Source organism: Falco biarmicus, chromosome 4, assembly GCF_023638135.1.
Source record: "Falco biarmicus isolate bFalBia1 chromosome 4, bFalBia1.pri, whole genome shotgun sequence".
NCBI classification, from domain to species: domain Eukaryota; kingdom Metazoa; phylum Chordata; class Aves; order Falconiformes; family Falconidae; genus Falco; species Falco biarmicus.
The window spans coordinates 39,991,300-40,008,596 of NC_079291.1; the positions used below are offsets into that span (position 1 = coordinate 39,991,300).

The 17,297-nt window shown below is 38.9% G+C and overlaps 1 protein-coding gene across 1 annotated transcript in view; it reads right to left on the reverse strand.

Moving 5' to 3' along the window:
- CUBN (cubilin) overlaps nt 1-17,297 on the reverse strand; it is a 155,121-nt gene that overhangs the window by 116,082 nt on the left and 21,742 nt on the right. Inside the window, exons 16-26 of the mRNA XM_056336735.1 lie at nt 16,150-16,336; nt 14,333-14,451; nt 12,719-12,953; nt 11,191-11,372; nt 10,234-10,396; nt 9,847-10,037; nt 5,847-6,003; nt 5,052-5,230; nt 4,392-4,554; nt 3,934-4,150; nt 2,786-2,916 (exon numbers count right to left, since the gene is read on the reverse strand). Coding sequence (XP_056192710.1) covers nt 2,786-2,916; nt 3,934-4,150; nt 4,392-4,554; nt 5,052-5,230; nt 5,847-6,003; nt 9,847-10,037; nt 10,234-10,396; nt 11,191-11,372; nt 12,719-12,953; nt 14,333-14,451; nt 16,150-16,336 — 1,924 coding nt within the window. The remainder of the gene's footprint in view (nt 1-2,785; nt 2,917-3,933; nt 4,151-4,391; nt 4,555-5,051; nt 5,231-5,846; nt 6,004-9,846; nt 10,038-10,233; nt 10,397-11,190; nt 11,373-12,718; nt 12,954-14,332; nt 14,452-16,149; nt 16,337-17,297) is intronic.

Sequence of the window (17,297 nt, forward strand, 5' to 3'; positions counted from 1 at the left end):
TCAAAAATATGAAGTATTCTCACTGCACAAGAAACGTTATTGGAAACATATTTTCCTTAGCAGAAAAATGAAAATAGGCAACAGATGTAAAGAAAAAAAAGTCCATTTACATGGTAAATCTCTCCGATATGATTATGTTCAGCGATTTGTTACCTTAGTGTAACTGGATATAAATTAAGATGAATATCAGGCCTAAACACCTCACAGTCAGAAAACTAAACTTTATATAATTTCAGGGAAGTGGGGAGTTGCTTCTCACAGGAAAGTCTACATACACACATGTGTTTGCCTTCTCTCAGGCCAGAGAAGCTTCAAAACACTTTATTCTTAATGAAAAAGGAATGTTAGCAGTCCAGTATTTATGACAACTGTATAGTACTGCTATGTTTGTTCTGGGACCAAAAGAAATAGATCTCTGTAAAGAAAACAGATCATAGTGTCAACCGCTCTGTAAGTTTATTACTCTCTGTTTCAGCAGTTACTTGCTTCTTTGTCATACTTATACAAACTATAGTGGTTGAAACAAAAAAGCATTTATTCTAGAGATCATAGTTCCAGGTCTGAGTGAGAATAAATGGAGAGTCAGCCCAGTTAGGCTGAAGAGTAGTAAAGATATATGTGTTAATTATGAGAAAAGAAAATCATATCTACTGTTTAGAGTTTGAACGAAGATATTATAGACTTCTAATTTCATATAAACATTTTATACAGTTTCTAGTTGTTAATAGCATTGAAGAGAAAAAAGAATTGCATTTTTAAGGCATAGTTTGAACCCATTCCCTGGACAATGATGATGGAGTTTGAAACCTACATGATGCATATAGCAGTGCTTTGGATGAAAGATGAGAAAATCCAACCACCATGGCAGTGGTAAAGGAGGGGAATATGGAAGAGAGGAGGCAGAGCAGTGAAGCTGGACAGCACAAAGGTAACACCACCAGAGAAACAGATAGCGTTACACAGAGAAATATAGATTCATGTTGAGTAAAGAATATTTTGATCTTGATGAAATGTGAGAAAAGCTGCTACAAGAACAGTTAGGAAAGAATCAAATCCACCCATGAAATACTAATCTGATGTAAAGCAAAAGAAAAAATATCACATTAACAAGCAACAATCATATTTACAGAAATCGCAGTCTGCAGCTGCAAAAGCAGGCTCATAAAAGACTGACTTTATACAGGTTATAATTTTACAATTTCTCACTAGTAAGAGCTCAGTTTTCTAACTACAGAGTCTTTACCAGAAAAATTTTTTAAAGTAGAACCTGGGTTTTGGCCTATGATTTTCTAACAGATAGAAATTTCCTCCTTGGAATAGTTCTCATTAAATCTTAATTGTTTTTATTGGCTTTTTGGTTTCCATGCCAGATAAATCAAGTACGAATGAGGGCAGCTGAGAAAATGGATTATGTGAATTTTTAAATTGTCTGGTAGTGAATAAAGACACAGTGGCAAAATCTGTACCAATCTCACCTACACATATGTTTGAGAGATGAAATAATAGCCACATTTTCCAAGAAAGAAAGTTTTTTTCGCAAGGTAGAAATTGGAAATTTTGCTGGTTGCAAACAGGTTGGAGAAACTCAGAAAGTGGGAAAAATAAAATTATTAAAGAAACTAAGAGCAAACAACGAACAGCCATTGGTAGTTTATGGCTGCATAGATGAGTACCATGGATTTCTTATAGTCATCTAATAAATTCCTTGTAATCTGCACTCACACACACAAACCACCTAGAAACTGGCTAACAGATACACAAATAACCCAGCTACAAGTGTATTATCACTTTTACTTTTTTTCATTGTCTAACTCTGCCTCTTTTCTGGTTTAATTCAGCTAGGCACAACCTATCCCTCTACTCATATAAATCCTCTTCTGCTACAGATCTGTGTTTAGCAGTGAGGGGAGCAATAGCCAACCCATGTATATTGCATCTATGAAACTGGTAGTTAAAGTCTTTCATCAAGAGGCTGCTTTTTCAAGCGCAGCTCAGTCACCGCTAAAACATTCTCAGTGCAGGAGAGATGCACAAATGCTGGAACAGGTATGGTGGGTTCAGCATAGTTTGAAAACACAGATGTGCTCCCATGCTGGAAAACCTTCAAATCAATTAGAATTTGGAGTAATTTCTCAGGTTTTCTCTGTTTTAGAGAACTAAGGGAATGAGTCTTCTCTTCAGTAGTCTTTCCCCACTGATATATGTCTTGGACCCTTAAAAGGAGATAGTTAAAGAACAGACTTAAAGCATAAAAGGAGCCTTGAACTCTTGTGGAAACAGAAACCTTGCACTCTGTTGTAATGAAAAAAACAGCTTGTGCTTTCAGGTTATTTTGCTGCTTTATCAGATTTCATCCTATATCACATTTCTCTGCCCATCATTAATATTGAACCTTAATATGGGCTAAATTAATTTTTATGGCCCCTGACAGTCTCCCATTCAAGTGAGTTGTCCATGATTGCTAAGCTTCCTAGATCACATACTCAGCTCAGAGCAGAGAAAGCAAATTCAGAAAATACTTTTCCTAAATAATTCATGCAGTTCTGCCATGTCAGCTCTTAACCGGGTTTTTAAAGAAAACAGCAGTGTTGCTCACAGAAAATTGCTTTCTGCTTCCTAGGGAGGAAGAAGTTTGTGAAAAAAGCACGATACATAAGAAGGGATAGGAGAGGCACCAGGCAGTCTTCTGTTAACACAGAAACTAATGTTCCTGCTTCTTATAGTGGTTATTTACAGTGACAGCTTAAAACTTTTAATCTGCGTAATGAACAGACTGACATACTACCTTTTGATGCATCCAGGGAAATATATTTAGCTGAGAAGCCCTCTGATGCCGTGCTCTGACTGGTCACAAAGTACACCATCATCACATGGCCACCACTAGTGAGAGACGGTGGAACTGATCTTCCACAGTACCTGCAGCAAAAGAGACGCCCTAAACTGAATGGCAGTACCTTATGAAGCATCTGTATTACTGGAAGAGGATTCAGCTTTCCTGAGACGTTTTAACAGGTATGCATACACAAATCTCTCCTTTGGATAATACAGATCCCAGCCATATAACCTGTATCGTGGGACTAAACAGCACATACATGTACAAGGGTGCAAATCTAACTTATGTGGCAAAGTCAGAGAAAAAACTGTTCATTAAGTTTTCAAATCCTTACTGAAGTTATTCCATGCTGTACCTACAACATATTCTGTTCTTTTGTAGGAGTCAGAGTGGCTGGCCAAATACTAAGGTTGCAAAACACTCTCCATTAGGAGAATAATTTGCTTCTTATTTTCCAAAATACTGCCATGTCAGCCAAGTACTTTACAGTCTGTGGCTGCAGCTGGGTACTGTTCCCAAGTAGTTCAGATGTTCCTGAATTCTAGGGTGGCAAGAAAATCCTGTGTATACCCCCAACTGGAGAAGGGGAAAACCAAAAAAAATCTTCTTCCCTAAGATAAAATCACGTATCAGGGAAAAGTGAAAACAAAATCCTATAAAATGCAGATTTTATGTCAGTTTTTGCTGAGATCCAAACACACAATCTTTTAAGTAACCTTTCTTTCACTTCTGCAAGTATTTCAAATCATGTCTTTTCCTGGGCACAGATATATTAATACTTTTGAACTTATTTCCCATAAATCAAAATATTAATGCAGCTGGACAATGCTCAATATTGAAACCTGTCCTTAAAAAAGCTGTCCTTCTGACACAAGTTAGTTTATCCCAGTATACTATTCATTAAATGTGTTTCTCATTCCTTAGTCAAAGAAAGCAAATTGCCTTTACTGTCCTAGGCAAAGAAATTGCTGCTGTTGTTTCTGTAATGCAGAGAAACTAACCTATACACAAAATTTAATGAAGCAAACTAGATGTCAAGATCTACAGAACAGTGCTCACTCTACAGTAATTAACCGCTGTAAGCTAATGGACATATTCACCTTCCCAATTTTTGCACAGTGCTGTTGTCATATATTTCAAGATAATCTCTTCTGCAATTATAATCAAATGCCAAGTTAAATGAAGTGAACATCAGGCGGATAAGGTAGCCGGGCTGAATGTTGATAATCCAGGTACAGTTAATACCATGTGGGTAGACATGCAGACGACCAGGACTTGTAATGTTTCCTTCCAGTCCAGTGAGAGTCTTTCCACATACTGTAGAGATTTAAAACATCAGGTAAAGTCATATATTTATAAGAAAGTTAGGCACTTACAAAATTGGTTACTTCTCTTTCTGAAATTTCACAGTCGTCTTTTCCTCAATGTATACCATACAATAACTGATTCGGAATTTATCTCCCATTACACCATCATAAAACTTGATGGCCAGCTGTTTTCAGTGTATAGCAAAATTTGGAAAGTCCCAACATTCTACACAGAACCAAAAAATCCTTACCTGTATCTGATGGCCGGTACTCAGCTCTGAAGCCAAGGTTGGTAAGAGAGGAAGCTCTGAATTTGATATAGAGATTGTTCCATGTAGATTGCACGGTAGATGGTACAGCTGTACCACAGTATTTCTCCAAAAGAGGAGAGTCTGTGTTGTTGCCGTCTCTGACCTGAAGAACAGTGCATTCAAAATATTCCATACAAATTTCTATTACATTAAAGTTTTAAGCATAAATGAATTCGTAAGAACCGTATAAAAGAAATCCTTAGTAAGTCAAACCTTACCCTTTCTTCAGCATGGTTTCTACTACAGGCACATACAATGCAACCTTATGACTTCCAGAGAAGCTCTCTTCCACCAAAAGCATGTCAGGTAGAGACGAGCTGGGATTTTACACCCTCAACAATAAGTGGCACATAAACCTCCACAACCAGATCTGTCTATTTAAAGACACCTGATACTCATCTGATTATCAAAATGACATTTTCATCTTTGGAGAACCAAGAAAAAGTTTAGGATCTAATTATGAACCTGGAAAAGCTTTTATAACTGCTGTAGCAAGTTCTTGCCTGTCAAGCAGTTCTGCTTTGGTGGAGATAAGTATGAGAAGGAACATACAGGTAAGAATCTGTCTGCTATTCGTAGCATATGTGTATCATTTTTTACCTCAATGTAGTCTGAGTCACAAGTGGTTGCATTTCGAATGCCGAATTCTGTAAAGTTAAGAATCACCACTTTGCTAGCTGGCTGGGAGATGATCCACTCACAGGTCTTTGGGTGAGGGGATGTCCTGGGGTAGTAAGGTGAACGGATAGTGCCTGTTCCAGACAAGAAGCCTCCACAGGCTGCCAAGACACACCAAGAATCAGATTTTGTGATGAATGGTTTCAAGGAATGTATAATGTGATGCCTATCAAATATCGTTATGAAATTAGAAGAAAACCACCCCTAAAACCCTGTCTTCTTACAGCATCTACCACAGATCATCCAAGTAGTATTACGAACATATTTAAAAGAACATATTGCAATAAGTATAGCATAAACGTGCATGTATAGAAGACCAATCTAACTGTGCCATGAAAACTAATGGATTTGACTCACTTGTTTCACAGAGACACATAGATTTGTTGATGACTAAGAATTAAAAGACAGAAAAAATGTCCTTTTTTTAGGCAGATTTAGGCAGATTACAGCTATATCATCTTTAGTATGTTAGCAGTAAGTGATTTATCATTAATAGAAGCAACGAAGGGTGCATTTCCAAGCACGCTAGGAGAGCCGACTACAAACTTACTGCAGACATCATCTTAGTGTTTATAAAAGTAATAATAAATAGAGTGTCATGGTCTTCTTTCTTTTGAAGTTTGTCTTAAACCCATTATACGGATAATATAGCACAGCAATGACTGAAAGTGTTCGAATTACAAACAGTTCACTGTGCCAGTCACCAGTTCCACTTACCAACTTGATAAATGGCCCTGAAGCTAGCCCTCTGCACTGAAGCATCAGACTTGAACTTGATCCATAGACTGTTGCTGGTAGAAGTGATTGGAGGCACGAGTGTACTATGACAGAATTTTCTAATAAGAGAAGACATCTCACTGTCACCATCTCGAACCTAGTCACCAAAAAGAAAAAAACAAAAAAATGTCAGATCATAAAAGTTTTGGGATCTCATATCCAGATAAAATTATAATCTCAGAAAAGCTGCTAAACAACAAAAGGACTATTTTACTTCTTTATAAAAGGGGCAAAGAGCCATCACAGTAATTGGCATGAGCACACGATTTACAAGAGCTCTAAGGAAAATAAGATGATCAGCACAGAGGACACACACACACACATTACTGTCATCGGACATTAGGATGAAACAGATCTCCCCTATGAACCACAGCTTTAGTACAATTTGGGCCTATGCTTCCAAAAGTGACACCTTTAGTATGAAAGAGACAGGTAAGGTGCTCACCAGCAATAGCTATGAATTTTTTTCCAGCACTAAAATCTGCTTGGGAAAAAAGGGGGTATTTGTGATTTTCTTGCTCTGGCCATGAAGCTTCTAGTGATATTTTAATGGCACTTCTTCAGAACAAGCACATGTCCCATCATAACCATACATCAATGCAGAGAGACAGCTTACTAAAGGAGATGCAACTCTGAGTCCTCAAAGCAGTAAAGAGTTATACTGGTATTTCTCCATTACTTTATCTGAAAGGTCCAATGCATGATAATGACAACGAAGCTGTATCAAGGAATCATCTCCAACTTTTACCTTCCCAATGCTACTCTACTGACCTCAATCAATCTGCTAATCAAAGGAGAAATGTATCTTTTTTGTTTTCCCAGATTATGAATCCTGATTGTCAAGGAGACTAGAAGGGAGAAACCTATTTGCACCCCCAAACTTCAGGCCCTCAACCTGAGTAAGAAATAGTAAGAACAGGTGCGTCTGGGGATGAGGCAGAGCACTGATATAACCAAGGAGCTCTGAATACCCTCTGAGGTGCTCATCTCATTCCAAGAGAGCAGCCAACAAGCTGAGGTCCAAAAAACAAGTCCTCCGCTGTTTGCGTGGGCAAAAGATGCAATTATTCTCCCAAAGATCCTCCTTAAGAAACCAGCTCTTTTCTGCTGTAAAAGTGGTGGTAGCTCATGTAGCTGGAGCTGCTTTTTAAAATGCATCTATATGCTGTTGACCCCAAAAATTCATGCCAGTGAAATCATTGGCAAAGCCAGGGACATCCAGCTTTCAGGTCCCCTCTCATCACCTCTTCTTTCCTCCTCAGCTGTACTCCTCCATCAGCTGGGAGAGAAGGCAGGGAACCCTGATCGGTGCCCTAGGCAGCAGCTTGGCCTGCTTGCGCAGCTTTCATAATCTCAAGCTGGTGAGATGGCTTTCTGAGTAACAGATATTTTTAATTTCCCTGGAACCTGAGTTGAAGGTGACAGAGTTTATAGTGGAGCAACTGAGACCTGAAGTTGTACCGGAATATTTAGAAAAACTTTGGACAGCAGTGAAAGTTTCCAGAACTATAGTTCCCAGAAGTTTACATATTTTTCTTGATCTGATTCTCGTTACGTTTTTGGTTTATAAAGCCCAAAGAGTAGTGATAAAAACAATGGGTTCTCTGAACGATGTGAGTGATGTTTCCTATTGCCGGTTAGAAAGATGGCATGGAAAAGGATCTGTCTTGGCTAACACCTTATCTGTGCAGCACCATGTCACAGTCTTTCTTAAACAAGTTTTATTGTCTCTAGTTTTTTATTGCAGATCCCTGTTCTCAGGTCATTCCTTCCTTAGTAAGGGACTAAACAACCCTCTCTGAGCAAGTGCCTGTGAGCTGTGTCTGGTCCCTGTGGAAATTCTGCAGGTTTCCTGGTATCACCAGGGATGGGAATAAACTGCACCTTTTCTAAGTGACAAAATCATTGTTGCGGAGTGACTTTTAAAGTAACTTAACCACCCGAAAACTATCTCCCTAGCTGAAGTTCATTACAAAACTGAGCACGACAGTATTTTAGGAAAGCATATGTGCAAAATCAGGCCTTGATAAAAGAGCAATGCTTTAGTCATACCAACTGTCGCAGTTAGAAAATGTCAGTCTCGTTTCTCTGCTCTGGCCTGAGCCACCGAGTGAGAGGGCAGGAAGAGGAGGAGGACAGAAGCAGAGGGAAACTGAATGGCTTGTGACTGCTCAGCAAACAACGAGGTAAATGCCTTGCTGAACTAATGCAAACCCAACTGCGTTCAACAGAAATGGTTTTGTTTTTCTGGCTGCTGTGAATTTAGCTGCTGTTCTGCCAGCAATTAGGCAAGAGGAGTACCAGGCCAAACAAACAAAAGCTGTCTGTTTTCATTAAACACACTTCCCCTCTCATTTCAGAAATTAATTACACTTCATTCCAACCAAAGTCTCTGAATTAGAGGAGGGAAGGGAATGATGTCAGCACAATAACATCTTTTAAAAACAGATTAACTGCGCGGAGCTTACAGGGGCCTATTCCTCACTTGGTCAAGAAGAGATTAAACATAAAACCAAGCCCACGCTGCCACTTAACTGTGTGGCCGGCAGGGCTCTGCGCTGGGGCTGCAGGGTTTGCTCCTACCTGCTTCAGCTGTGGCAGCACCTTTGCTCATCAACTGAGTGTCTGTGCCCAGTTTGTTTTGCTTCTGTTTACCTCTGTGCAGTACAGCCACAGCTTTATACAGACAGCAGTACCCAGCAGTCATGCCACATAGGATGAGGTATTTATGACTGTATGGAGAAATGCAGGCCAGGTACAACAGCAGACGCCTTGAGATGTGGCAAGTCAGGGCACGGGACAGAGAACAGGGATGGGGTGACAGAAGCAGGAGCACAAGCCACAAAGACCTTACCAGGCCCTGAGGGTGCCACCAGGACTCACTGGCCCAGCCTTGCCTCCCCCAGCCCCCCCCAGCCTGCCCAGGCCCAGACCCCCATGTCAGCCTCCCAGGGCTGCGAGTCCCTGCCCCAGAGACACAGCAGCAGGGCCAGCCTCCAGCTCTCCACAGCCCGGCCCGGCCATGGGCTCTGCTGAGCCAGGCTCACCCACACGCCCACGTCCAGGCCTGCCTTCCATCCCCAGCCCCAGGGAGATGCCCCCTCTGCGCTGCCCTCCAGGGAGCCCCCAGGCCCCCGGGAGCCCCCGGCCCAGGCAGCACCATGCCAAAACTCACCCGTGGTCAGGTAAAGAAATGCAGACCTGGACCCGGACAAAACCGAGTTTAGGAATAACAAAGAAAATGAACAAATGGCATCTAGTGTACTTAAAAGGCACCCTGTAGCAGTGTAACACGAAGCTGCAGACCAATGAAGACAGAGCTAGGTGTAAAAGCAAACACAAAAATCACCTCAAGCTAGTATCAACCTTACTATTGCATTATTATTACATTTTCCATATAGAAACATTCTAACTGTACTATTATTTTTTCTGTAAGAATTATTATTGAATAACAATTATTGAATTCGACTTGTGAGATTTCAGTTATGCTAACAATAAACTCCTGGCTTTACTTACGTATATATGTACATATGTATGTATATATAACTATATATATATGGTGTACTTCCTTTTTGTGCCAGAACAAGATTCTCCGTATAACACCATGACTCCAGGAAACGCTGCATAGTGGCTATGGCATTATTTCTGTTTTTCTTGCTTTTGGCATGCACTTACCGATGGCCCAAAATCCACCTTAATCGTGTACAGTGAATTAAGAATTAGTGTTAAGCTAGATGGATTTTCTTGTTCTCTTATCTTTGCTTCGATCCAAATATGGTCCTGCTCTTTTAGCCCCTGTGCCTTTTGGACTCTAATAAGGCACACCTAGTCCTTTGATTAACACCTATTTCTGCAGTGGGCCTTGGGACAGAAGTTATGCAGCATGGTTTTGTACACACATGTAATCAACCTCTCATATCAACTGATTAAGAGAAGTCACCTCAATATAATTTGATGAACAACCAGTGTGACTCTCCAGCTCCATATGGGTGAAGTTGAGGTATATTCTTTCATCTTCTGGCTGTCGGATAATGTAGATACATTGTCGGTTGCTGATATAAGGGTTAGGCCAGAAAGGGGATGTGATAACCCCTTCACTATCCATGTAATTTCCTCCACAACTTAGATCTGCTATATAAATAAATAAATAAAAAAAATAAATTTGCAAGTTAACTGTTTCCGCTTAGACCACCTCTGCACAATGGCTGCAAATCAAAGAGGATTTCTGTATTATTAACACATGTCAGTTACATCCATTCTTGTGTTGTTGGCTATACCTTGGGAACATTGCAGACCTTCCAATTCACCAATGCTGAAGTCTACTTACCAGGAGACGTTGTATAAACAATGTGGAAGCCTTTATCAGTAACTAAGTCATCAGAGTGAAAGTGAATCCATGCATACGGACCAGTAGTTTGGAGTGGGGGTGGAGATCGGGTGCTACAGTATCTTCCAAGGACAGGGTCTTGTGGAAGAAGACCATCTCGAATCTAAACAGAAAGTCAGATCAGTGTTTAGGATTATTAGATACGTGCCAACTGTGAACAGTACCAACACTCTTAGTTATCTTGGGGGCCCCAGGAGATACTGTATATGGTGGATGGAGGGAAAGCTCATAGGAAGTTTCCTCCAAACACAGAGGAACCAAGAAACATACCCACCAGCATCACTGTGATGGTGCTCCTGGGAAAGTCATCAAGGGTTTTGTGAAAGGGAAAGTTTCAGAAGATCTACTGTTGGTTGAACTATTTTCCTGAAATCACGCTCTGTATTGCACAATTTTGCAGAACATGCTATGCCAAAGCAGCCTCTCATTTCTATAACTGGATATTGGTGAATCCTATAACCATTCCCTTGCACTTCACAAAAAGCCCTAAGCTCACACGTCAAGTCATGGACTGTACTATAATAACAATCTATTAATTTTACATCTCTTTCTGTAATAGTTTACCTTAGGCTGGTTAATTCTCTGGAGGTTGACATTTGACAAGGGGTTTCTTTGTAAGAAAGTGAAAGCTTCCCACCAGGTATTTTGCCTGAATCCCATCCTCTTTAGTTGCTCGACTCCCACCGACTTCAGTGGAGCGGGATCTCATCCCCTTTCTGTTATACTGCCTGTACCTGACTGTCCATTGATGACTGGAATAAGTAAGTACAAATGAACATTTCAACCCAGGATTTAATTTTCAACGGTCCTCTTCTGTACATACAAAAAATTTTGAAATATCTTGTTTTGCAATAACATAGCCATAAAATGCTTTCATAATCCACAATTACGCTTTACCTCTAAATGGTCATAACTGCAGTTTTCATGATGTTCTAGGCTTAGTGTGCCAAAAGCAAATGTGATGAGGAGGCCAGGACTGGTTGAGATGGTCCAGAAACAGTCTCTGTTTACAGGATAGTTACCAGGGTATCCTGGAGAGCTTATCGAGCCATAAGTACCCGTCAGCTCACCACCACATTCTAACAGAAAAGAAACATGGAAGAACACAGTCTTCAACACCACAGGTCAGGTCAGAAGATGAATTCTCCTGTAGCATCAAAACCAGGTAACACTTTGGAAACCACAATGAATTCAAAACCAAAGATGAAGCCAAACAAACCACCAAGTTACTTCTTTCTGTAAATTGTACAATTAACTCTGCAACTCAATTATAAAAGCAGAACTCCAAATATTTCCTGATTTCCACAGTAAAAGAAAGATTCTTTCCCAGTTATGATGATAAAGTATCTTCAGGAGAATGATCAAAAGCACTGAATTGGATTGGATTTACAAAATTAATCTGAATTTCTGTACTTTGTAAATACTCTCCATATTTTAGCCTAGCAGAAGACTGTTTTAATTTAAAATGTTAATTACAGGGAAGGCTATTTTATATATCTATAATTAAAAAAAATACCTGTCAGCATTAATGGTTGGGAATGGTACAGGTAATTTGCCTGTTATACCTAAGAAATAGCTAGTTCAGTGACATCTATACCTCTCCCCCTCCTTGCTTTTTTGTTTTTGCTTTTGTTTTTTTTCCCAAAAAGATCTCTTCACTTTTCAGTATCCATATTTTTCAATTAGTAATTATCGATCCAATAATACCAACTGAAAGAAAAAAACTACCAAAAATCACATTAAAAGCATTCCAATAAACATTTCTGGAAATACAGAAACTGTTTCCATCATGACTTTTCTACACTTTTTTAACTCTGTGGTTCTTTCAAGACACAACCCAATGCACAATTTTGTTTACAGACAATACACGGAACATTGAAGTGAGCTTAATATTGCACAAGATGATTTGGGGTTTATATCTAGAAATGCACTGCTAGGCCTCCTGGAGGAATCATGCAAGTGGCATTACTAAGAATTCAGGCAGAAATGTACAGCAAACCATGCCAAAAATCTCACAGATAATTTAAAATCAAATTCCCAACAATCTATCATGTTTGGAAAGCACGGTTTGAGCTCTTTAGCCTGTTGTAAATTGTCAGCGGCAAAAAAAGGTAACTTGCTTGTTCAAAGTACTAGATCCTTCTGTGAGATAAGAGAACTGATCAGAACAGCATCTCCAGGAACATGTGCTCTTTGGGGGATTCCTCACAGGAGGTACAAAACAGCAGCAAAAATTTATTCATGCAGAGGCCTAGATCTGGAGTTTAAATATGTTAATGTGACATATATGTCTACATTTCAGCCTCACTCCCTAGTAAAATATTTTCCTACTGCTCCTAATGTTTCCTAATCAAACGAAATAAGCCATATATTTTGCTCCAAAGCCACAAAGATGCTAAATTACTTGACATTTCATCAAACTTACCAGGATCCTGAGATTCCCACTGAACAGTAAAACCTCCAGCCGTAACAGTGTGGTTCGAGTAGAACCAAAAGTACAGGGAACTGTGGGAACTGAAAAGCTCTGCAGGAGGTGAGGAGCCACAATATTTTCCCAGCATGTGCATTGATGCTGAAGGCCCATCGTGGATTTGAAGGAAGTTAGAGTTACACTCATTACTTGCCTCCAGTTGGAAGAATGGGAAAATAATATGCAGAATCTAACAGAAAGTAACAAAACAAGAAATCTCTTTTATTCCATCTGCTAAGATACAGTTTATGCAATAACTCTGCATAAAGCAGATATATGTGTTCATGCAAGTATAACAATCTACGAACTTTAGAACCATTATGCCATTTTCTGAAAAGTTCCAGGACAGAAGAAGATACTACAGAAACCTTAAGGGTCAAAAGGAAAAAGAGAAAATAGATAGGAAAGAATTTGGCCAGGGAAGTTTTCTGGAAAGAGCATTATTTCTATAAATTAATAACTGAGACCATTTGACTGTGTCTGTTATACATGTAAAATATCTATGTATACATTTCAAGCCATGCATATTTCACAGCATAAAATACTTTAGGTTTCCCATGGCAGTTTTCTCATCAGATAATTAACAATGCTCACCCTTGCTATGGTTGAAAGTATTGTCATGGAAGTTAAAAAATTACATGATCTTCTATTACGATATATATTCTTTATATTATGATATTATTTACATATATTACATATATTATTTACATTACGATAATATATGTCTCATATATTATGAGATACATAAAATGTGTCTCATAAGCCCAGTCTGGACATTTAGTGACATGCACATCTTTACGTATGTTCAGGTTCCTCACTCATGCTTTAGTGTAGCTCTGCTGAAGACAGCAGTGGCTCTCAGGCTTAAAGCTGAGGATGTGTTACATACACATATACAATGCTGTGGAAAGCACTGGTTTATAAAACTACTGAATTCATTCCATGAAATGTCAAAAATAGATCAAATATTTAGATCCCAAGTAAGAAGTCCCATGCTAAAGTGTGAAGTACATGTTCTAGTTGTTATTTGTAACACAAATGGAATTGTTAGTAGCAGATCAAAATCAGACAGAATCAGAATATACATTTGAGTGCAATATCTAAAAATCCTTAAAAAAATTCAAATGCTGTTATTACGCACAGCCATTGACAATATGAATTAAGCATTCCATATTCCTGGCACTCAGAAATCTGAAATGAAATTGTTATGGGGTCACTTAGCTCACAAACCAACTATGGAGCCCATCAGAGCAGAGCTTTTCTCATGCAGCTATTCAGAGATCACATTGTAAAGCACAGTAAAACAGCCACCTTCTCCAGTTGGTGGTACCTGAATAAATTTTAATTCCCAGCTGCACAGGAAAAACCTTGAAAATGTAATCCATGCAAATTCTTAGGCTAAAGAGTCTGAAGGCCTGTAAAGATTTGAAACTTAATATTTTTGGAAAACTATATGAGAGGATGGGATCACAATATTGAAATATGTGGCATGAAAATGGTCATGTTGACTCTGATGAGATGAGGGAATCCTGCCCAGTAAAGGTTTCTTTAACCTGAACTCTATTTTACCTTGCTGGGATTAGCTTGAATAACCCAAGCACAGCTGACCCCACTGTTGTACTGTTGGCTGTTTGGGTTGTTAGGGTAACTGAAAGTCCCCTTGGAGCCTGAGAGATATCCTCCACACGCTGCAGAAAGAGATAAAAAATTAAACAGATTGATTTGCACTATGACTATATAGACTTAACCAACATCTAACCTCCTTGCATAGCTTTTTTTTCCCTAAACATCTAAAACAAGGGTGGAAGATACTTCTATAAGACTCTTCGGGATTTCCTCTATGACATCACAAAAAATGAGCAAAATTACTCTCTGCAGGGAAAGTAGTTCCTGGGAAAAGAACAAAGATTTTTCAGCTGGAATATGTGGATATTACCAAAAGATGTTTATTCTATCTCAGTAAAATGTCCATAAACACGTCCAGAAGGCTACCTCTAGATTGAGTCTTTAAATTTTTCACCTACAATGAAATAAAATTTTAAAGCTAACATGATACAGAATTGTCAGCAGTACTGCATCACAGAAGCTATCTGTCAGATATTTTATTGTCCTATTTATTCTTTTTGGTCGGATTTCTGGGCCTGATAATACCTCTCATGATATACTGTGGTCTCTTCTCTCACTGAGCCATTCAATGACTGGTAGCTGTGAATGGGGAATCCCAAACAGCTACAGAAAAATATGTACATAAAGCACCCAAAATATAATGCACATATAGCTACAGTGTACAACAAGCAGCTGTAGTTTAACATTGAATGGATGCTAAAGAAATATTCAGTTCCCAGCAAACTGAAATGAAATATTTAGTTTCAAGGAGTGGTAAAAAGAACATGATTTTGAAGTGTCCATCTAAAACATCTCACCATTTTTCAACCAGATTCACAATTATCATGTCATAAAATGTATTACTTTTCCCCTCATTAGGAACTAAAACAAAAGCTGATACATTATAATATCTCACTGGATAAAAACTGATTTTCTATCCCTTCTACTATGAATGGTTAAAAATAACTTTTCCCCCCACATGCTTAATAATAAAACATTACTGGTTAGATATTTAATGAAAATAGGAAAGAGTCTGAAAATAGAGCAGATTTCACAGGAGGTCAATGAAAGTTTTACATTCTGTATTCTGTGGAAAATTAATCTGCTTTCTTCACAGCAACCTGCAATAAATATGAGCCATCTGACAGATAGTTGCCACAGGGACACTCACTGGAATGCTATCCTGAACTTGTTTAATGAAAATTAATAGCAAAAAATCCCCAAAAACCAGAAAAAGTGATAATAAGAAGAAATGTTAAAGGTAGGACCTCACAGTCACTCCATAAAAGTCAGAGTCTCCCATTTTAATGGATGATGCTACCTTCATTAAAAGTTTCTGTTTGAGAACCTTTTCTCGCTTTTCCTCTTGACTAAAAATGTCAGGATGTCTCAGCTTGCAACAAATGAAATAGTATGCAGAAAAGAGAAACATCAATATATTATCTTGTAAATTTGTTCTCCTTATTTTGGATCTTCTTTCCCAATCAGCTTACCAGACCACTTTCTCAGGAACAGAGATCTGATTTTAGGATGTCTGGCCAGTGGGCTTGCAGATCAACTTCATTGTTACACTCCCACTGATAAACAAAGCAGCTATAAACAAAACTCATGGATAACTGACTTTAAGGGACTTTGGATTGGGACCTGTAATCCACTGAGAAGAGGGCTGGGTTTTCTCCACCATGACTTGGTTCTTATTTACATACTAATCATATACACCAAGCATCTACTCGCTGAGGCCTGGTGGCTCATTTCTCCTGGGCAGAAGGTCCTGGCCGTACCTTGCTGGGCAGTCTGGCACTGTGGTCCTGTCCAGGCGCTGGTGCACTCACAGGAGTAGCCATTGACCCCATCTGTGCAGCTGCCCCCATTCTGGCATGGGTTGCTAATGCATTCATCAATGTTCTCCGTACAATTAGGGCCTGTCCAGCCCACATTACACAGGCAAAAATATCCAGAGATCGTTGCCTACAGGTATAAGCAAATGCAATAAACTTAATAAGCATGAATCACATAAAGGCATCAATGTAGTCCGCAGAAAGACTGGTATTTACACTTATTTTATGTGGAGATATCAGAGCAAAGAAATAAAACCTTTGAAATATAATGGCCTTGATGGTCACTGGTGAACACCAAAATAAAGCTAATCAGATTATCTAGCTCTTTGTTTTTTCTATTAAGTTATTTCTTTGCAGGGCTTGTTCAAATTACTTTCTAAAAGTCAAATCAGTATTCATTTAGTCATTCAGAAAACTGTTTGCTTGGCTTTGAAATTATCACCCTAGAAACAAGTCAACCATATTATCTAAACCTTATAAATAGCAAGTCAAGATAACAGTGGTTTATAAATCATTTCTCTCAAGCCTGTTATCTAGGAAGTCTGCATGCACTGCAGTTATGTGGGCTGTTAACTTCCATTTTCACCCTGAAGGATGTTAAATGGGAACAATTTCATTGCCTTCACTGCATTATTCCTTATTCTGTATTTCTTTTCCATTTCTTTTGTCTCAACCTTTAATACTTCTCCTCATAATCAAGTCTTTCCATATCTCTAACTGTTTTAATTTCACATCCTCTTCCTTTATACTCATTTTATAGTCACGGTTTTTACAGGTTAAGCAGAACATGGTATTCCAAGGTACATGCTAACAATCCCATCTTTGGTGACATACAATTCATGTGCTACATTCTCTATTTCTTTTTGCATTCTCTGTTCGTGTCCTGGGTGTCCTGAACAGAGATTTTCAGTATGAGGGAAGACAATTTCGATGTGTATTTAGGGCTCTGAATGCTGCTTTAGAAGTGAAAAGCTGTTTTCTCATCTGCATTCATTTAACTAACATTGCATTCCATGTCACTATGCCAGCCAAATATAGCTTTGCTGTTCTTCTGTTTTATTAGATGCTTCTGTAGTTCCAATATGGAAGTA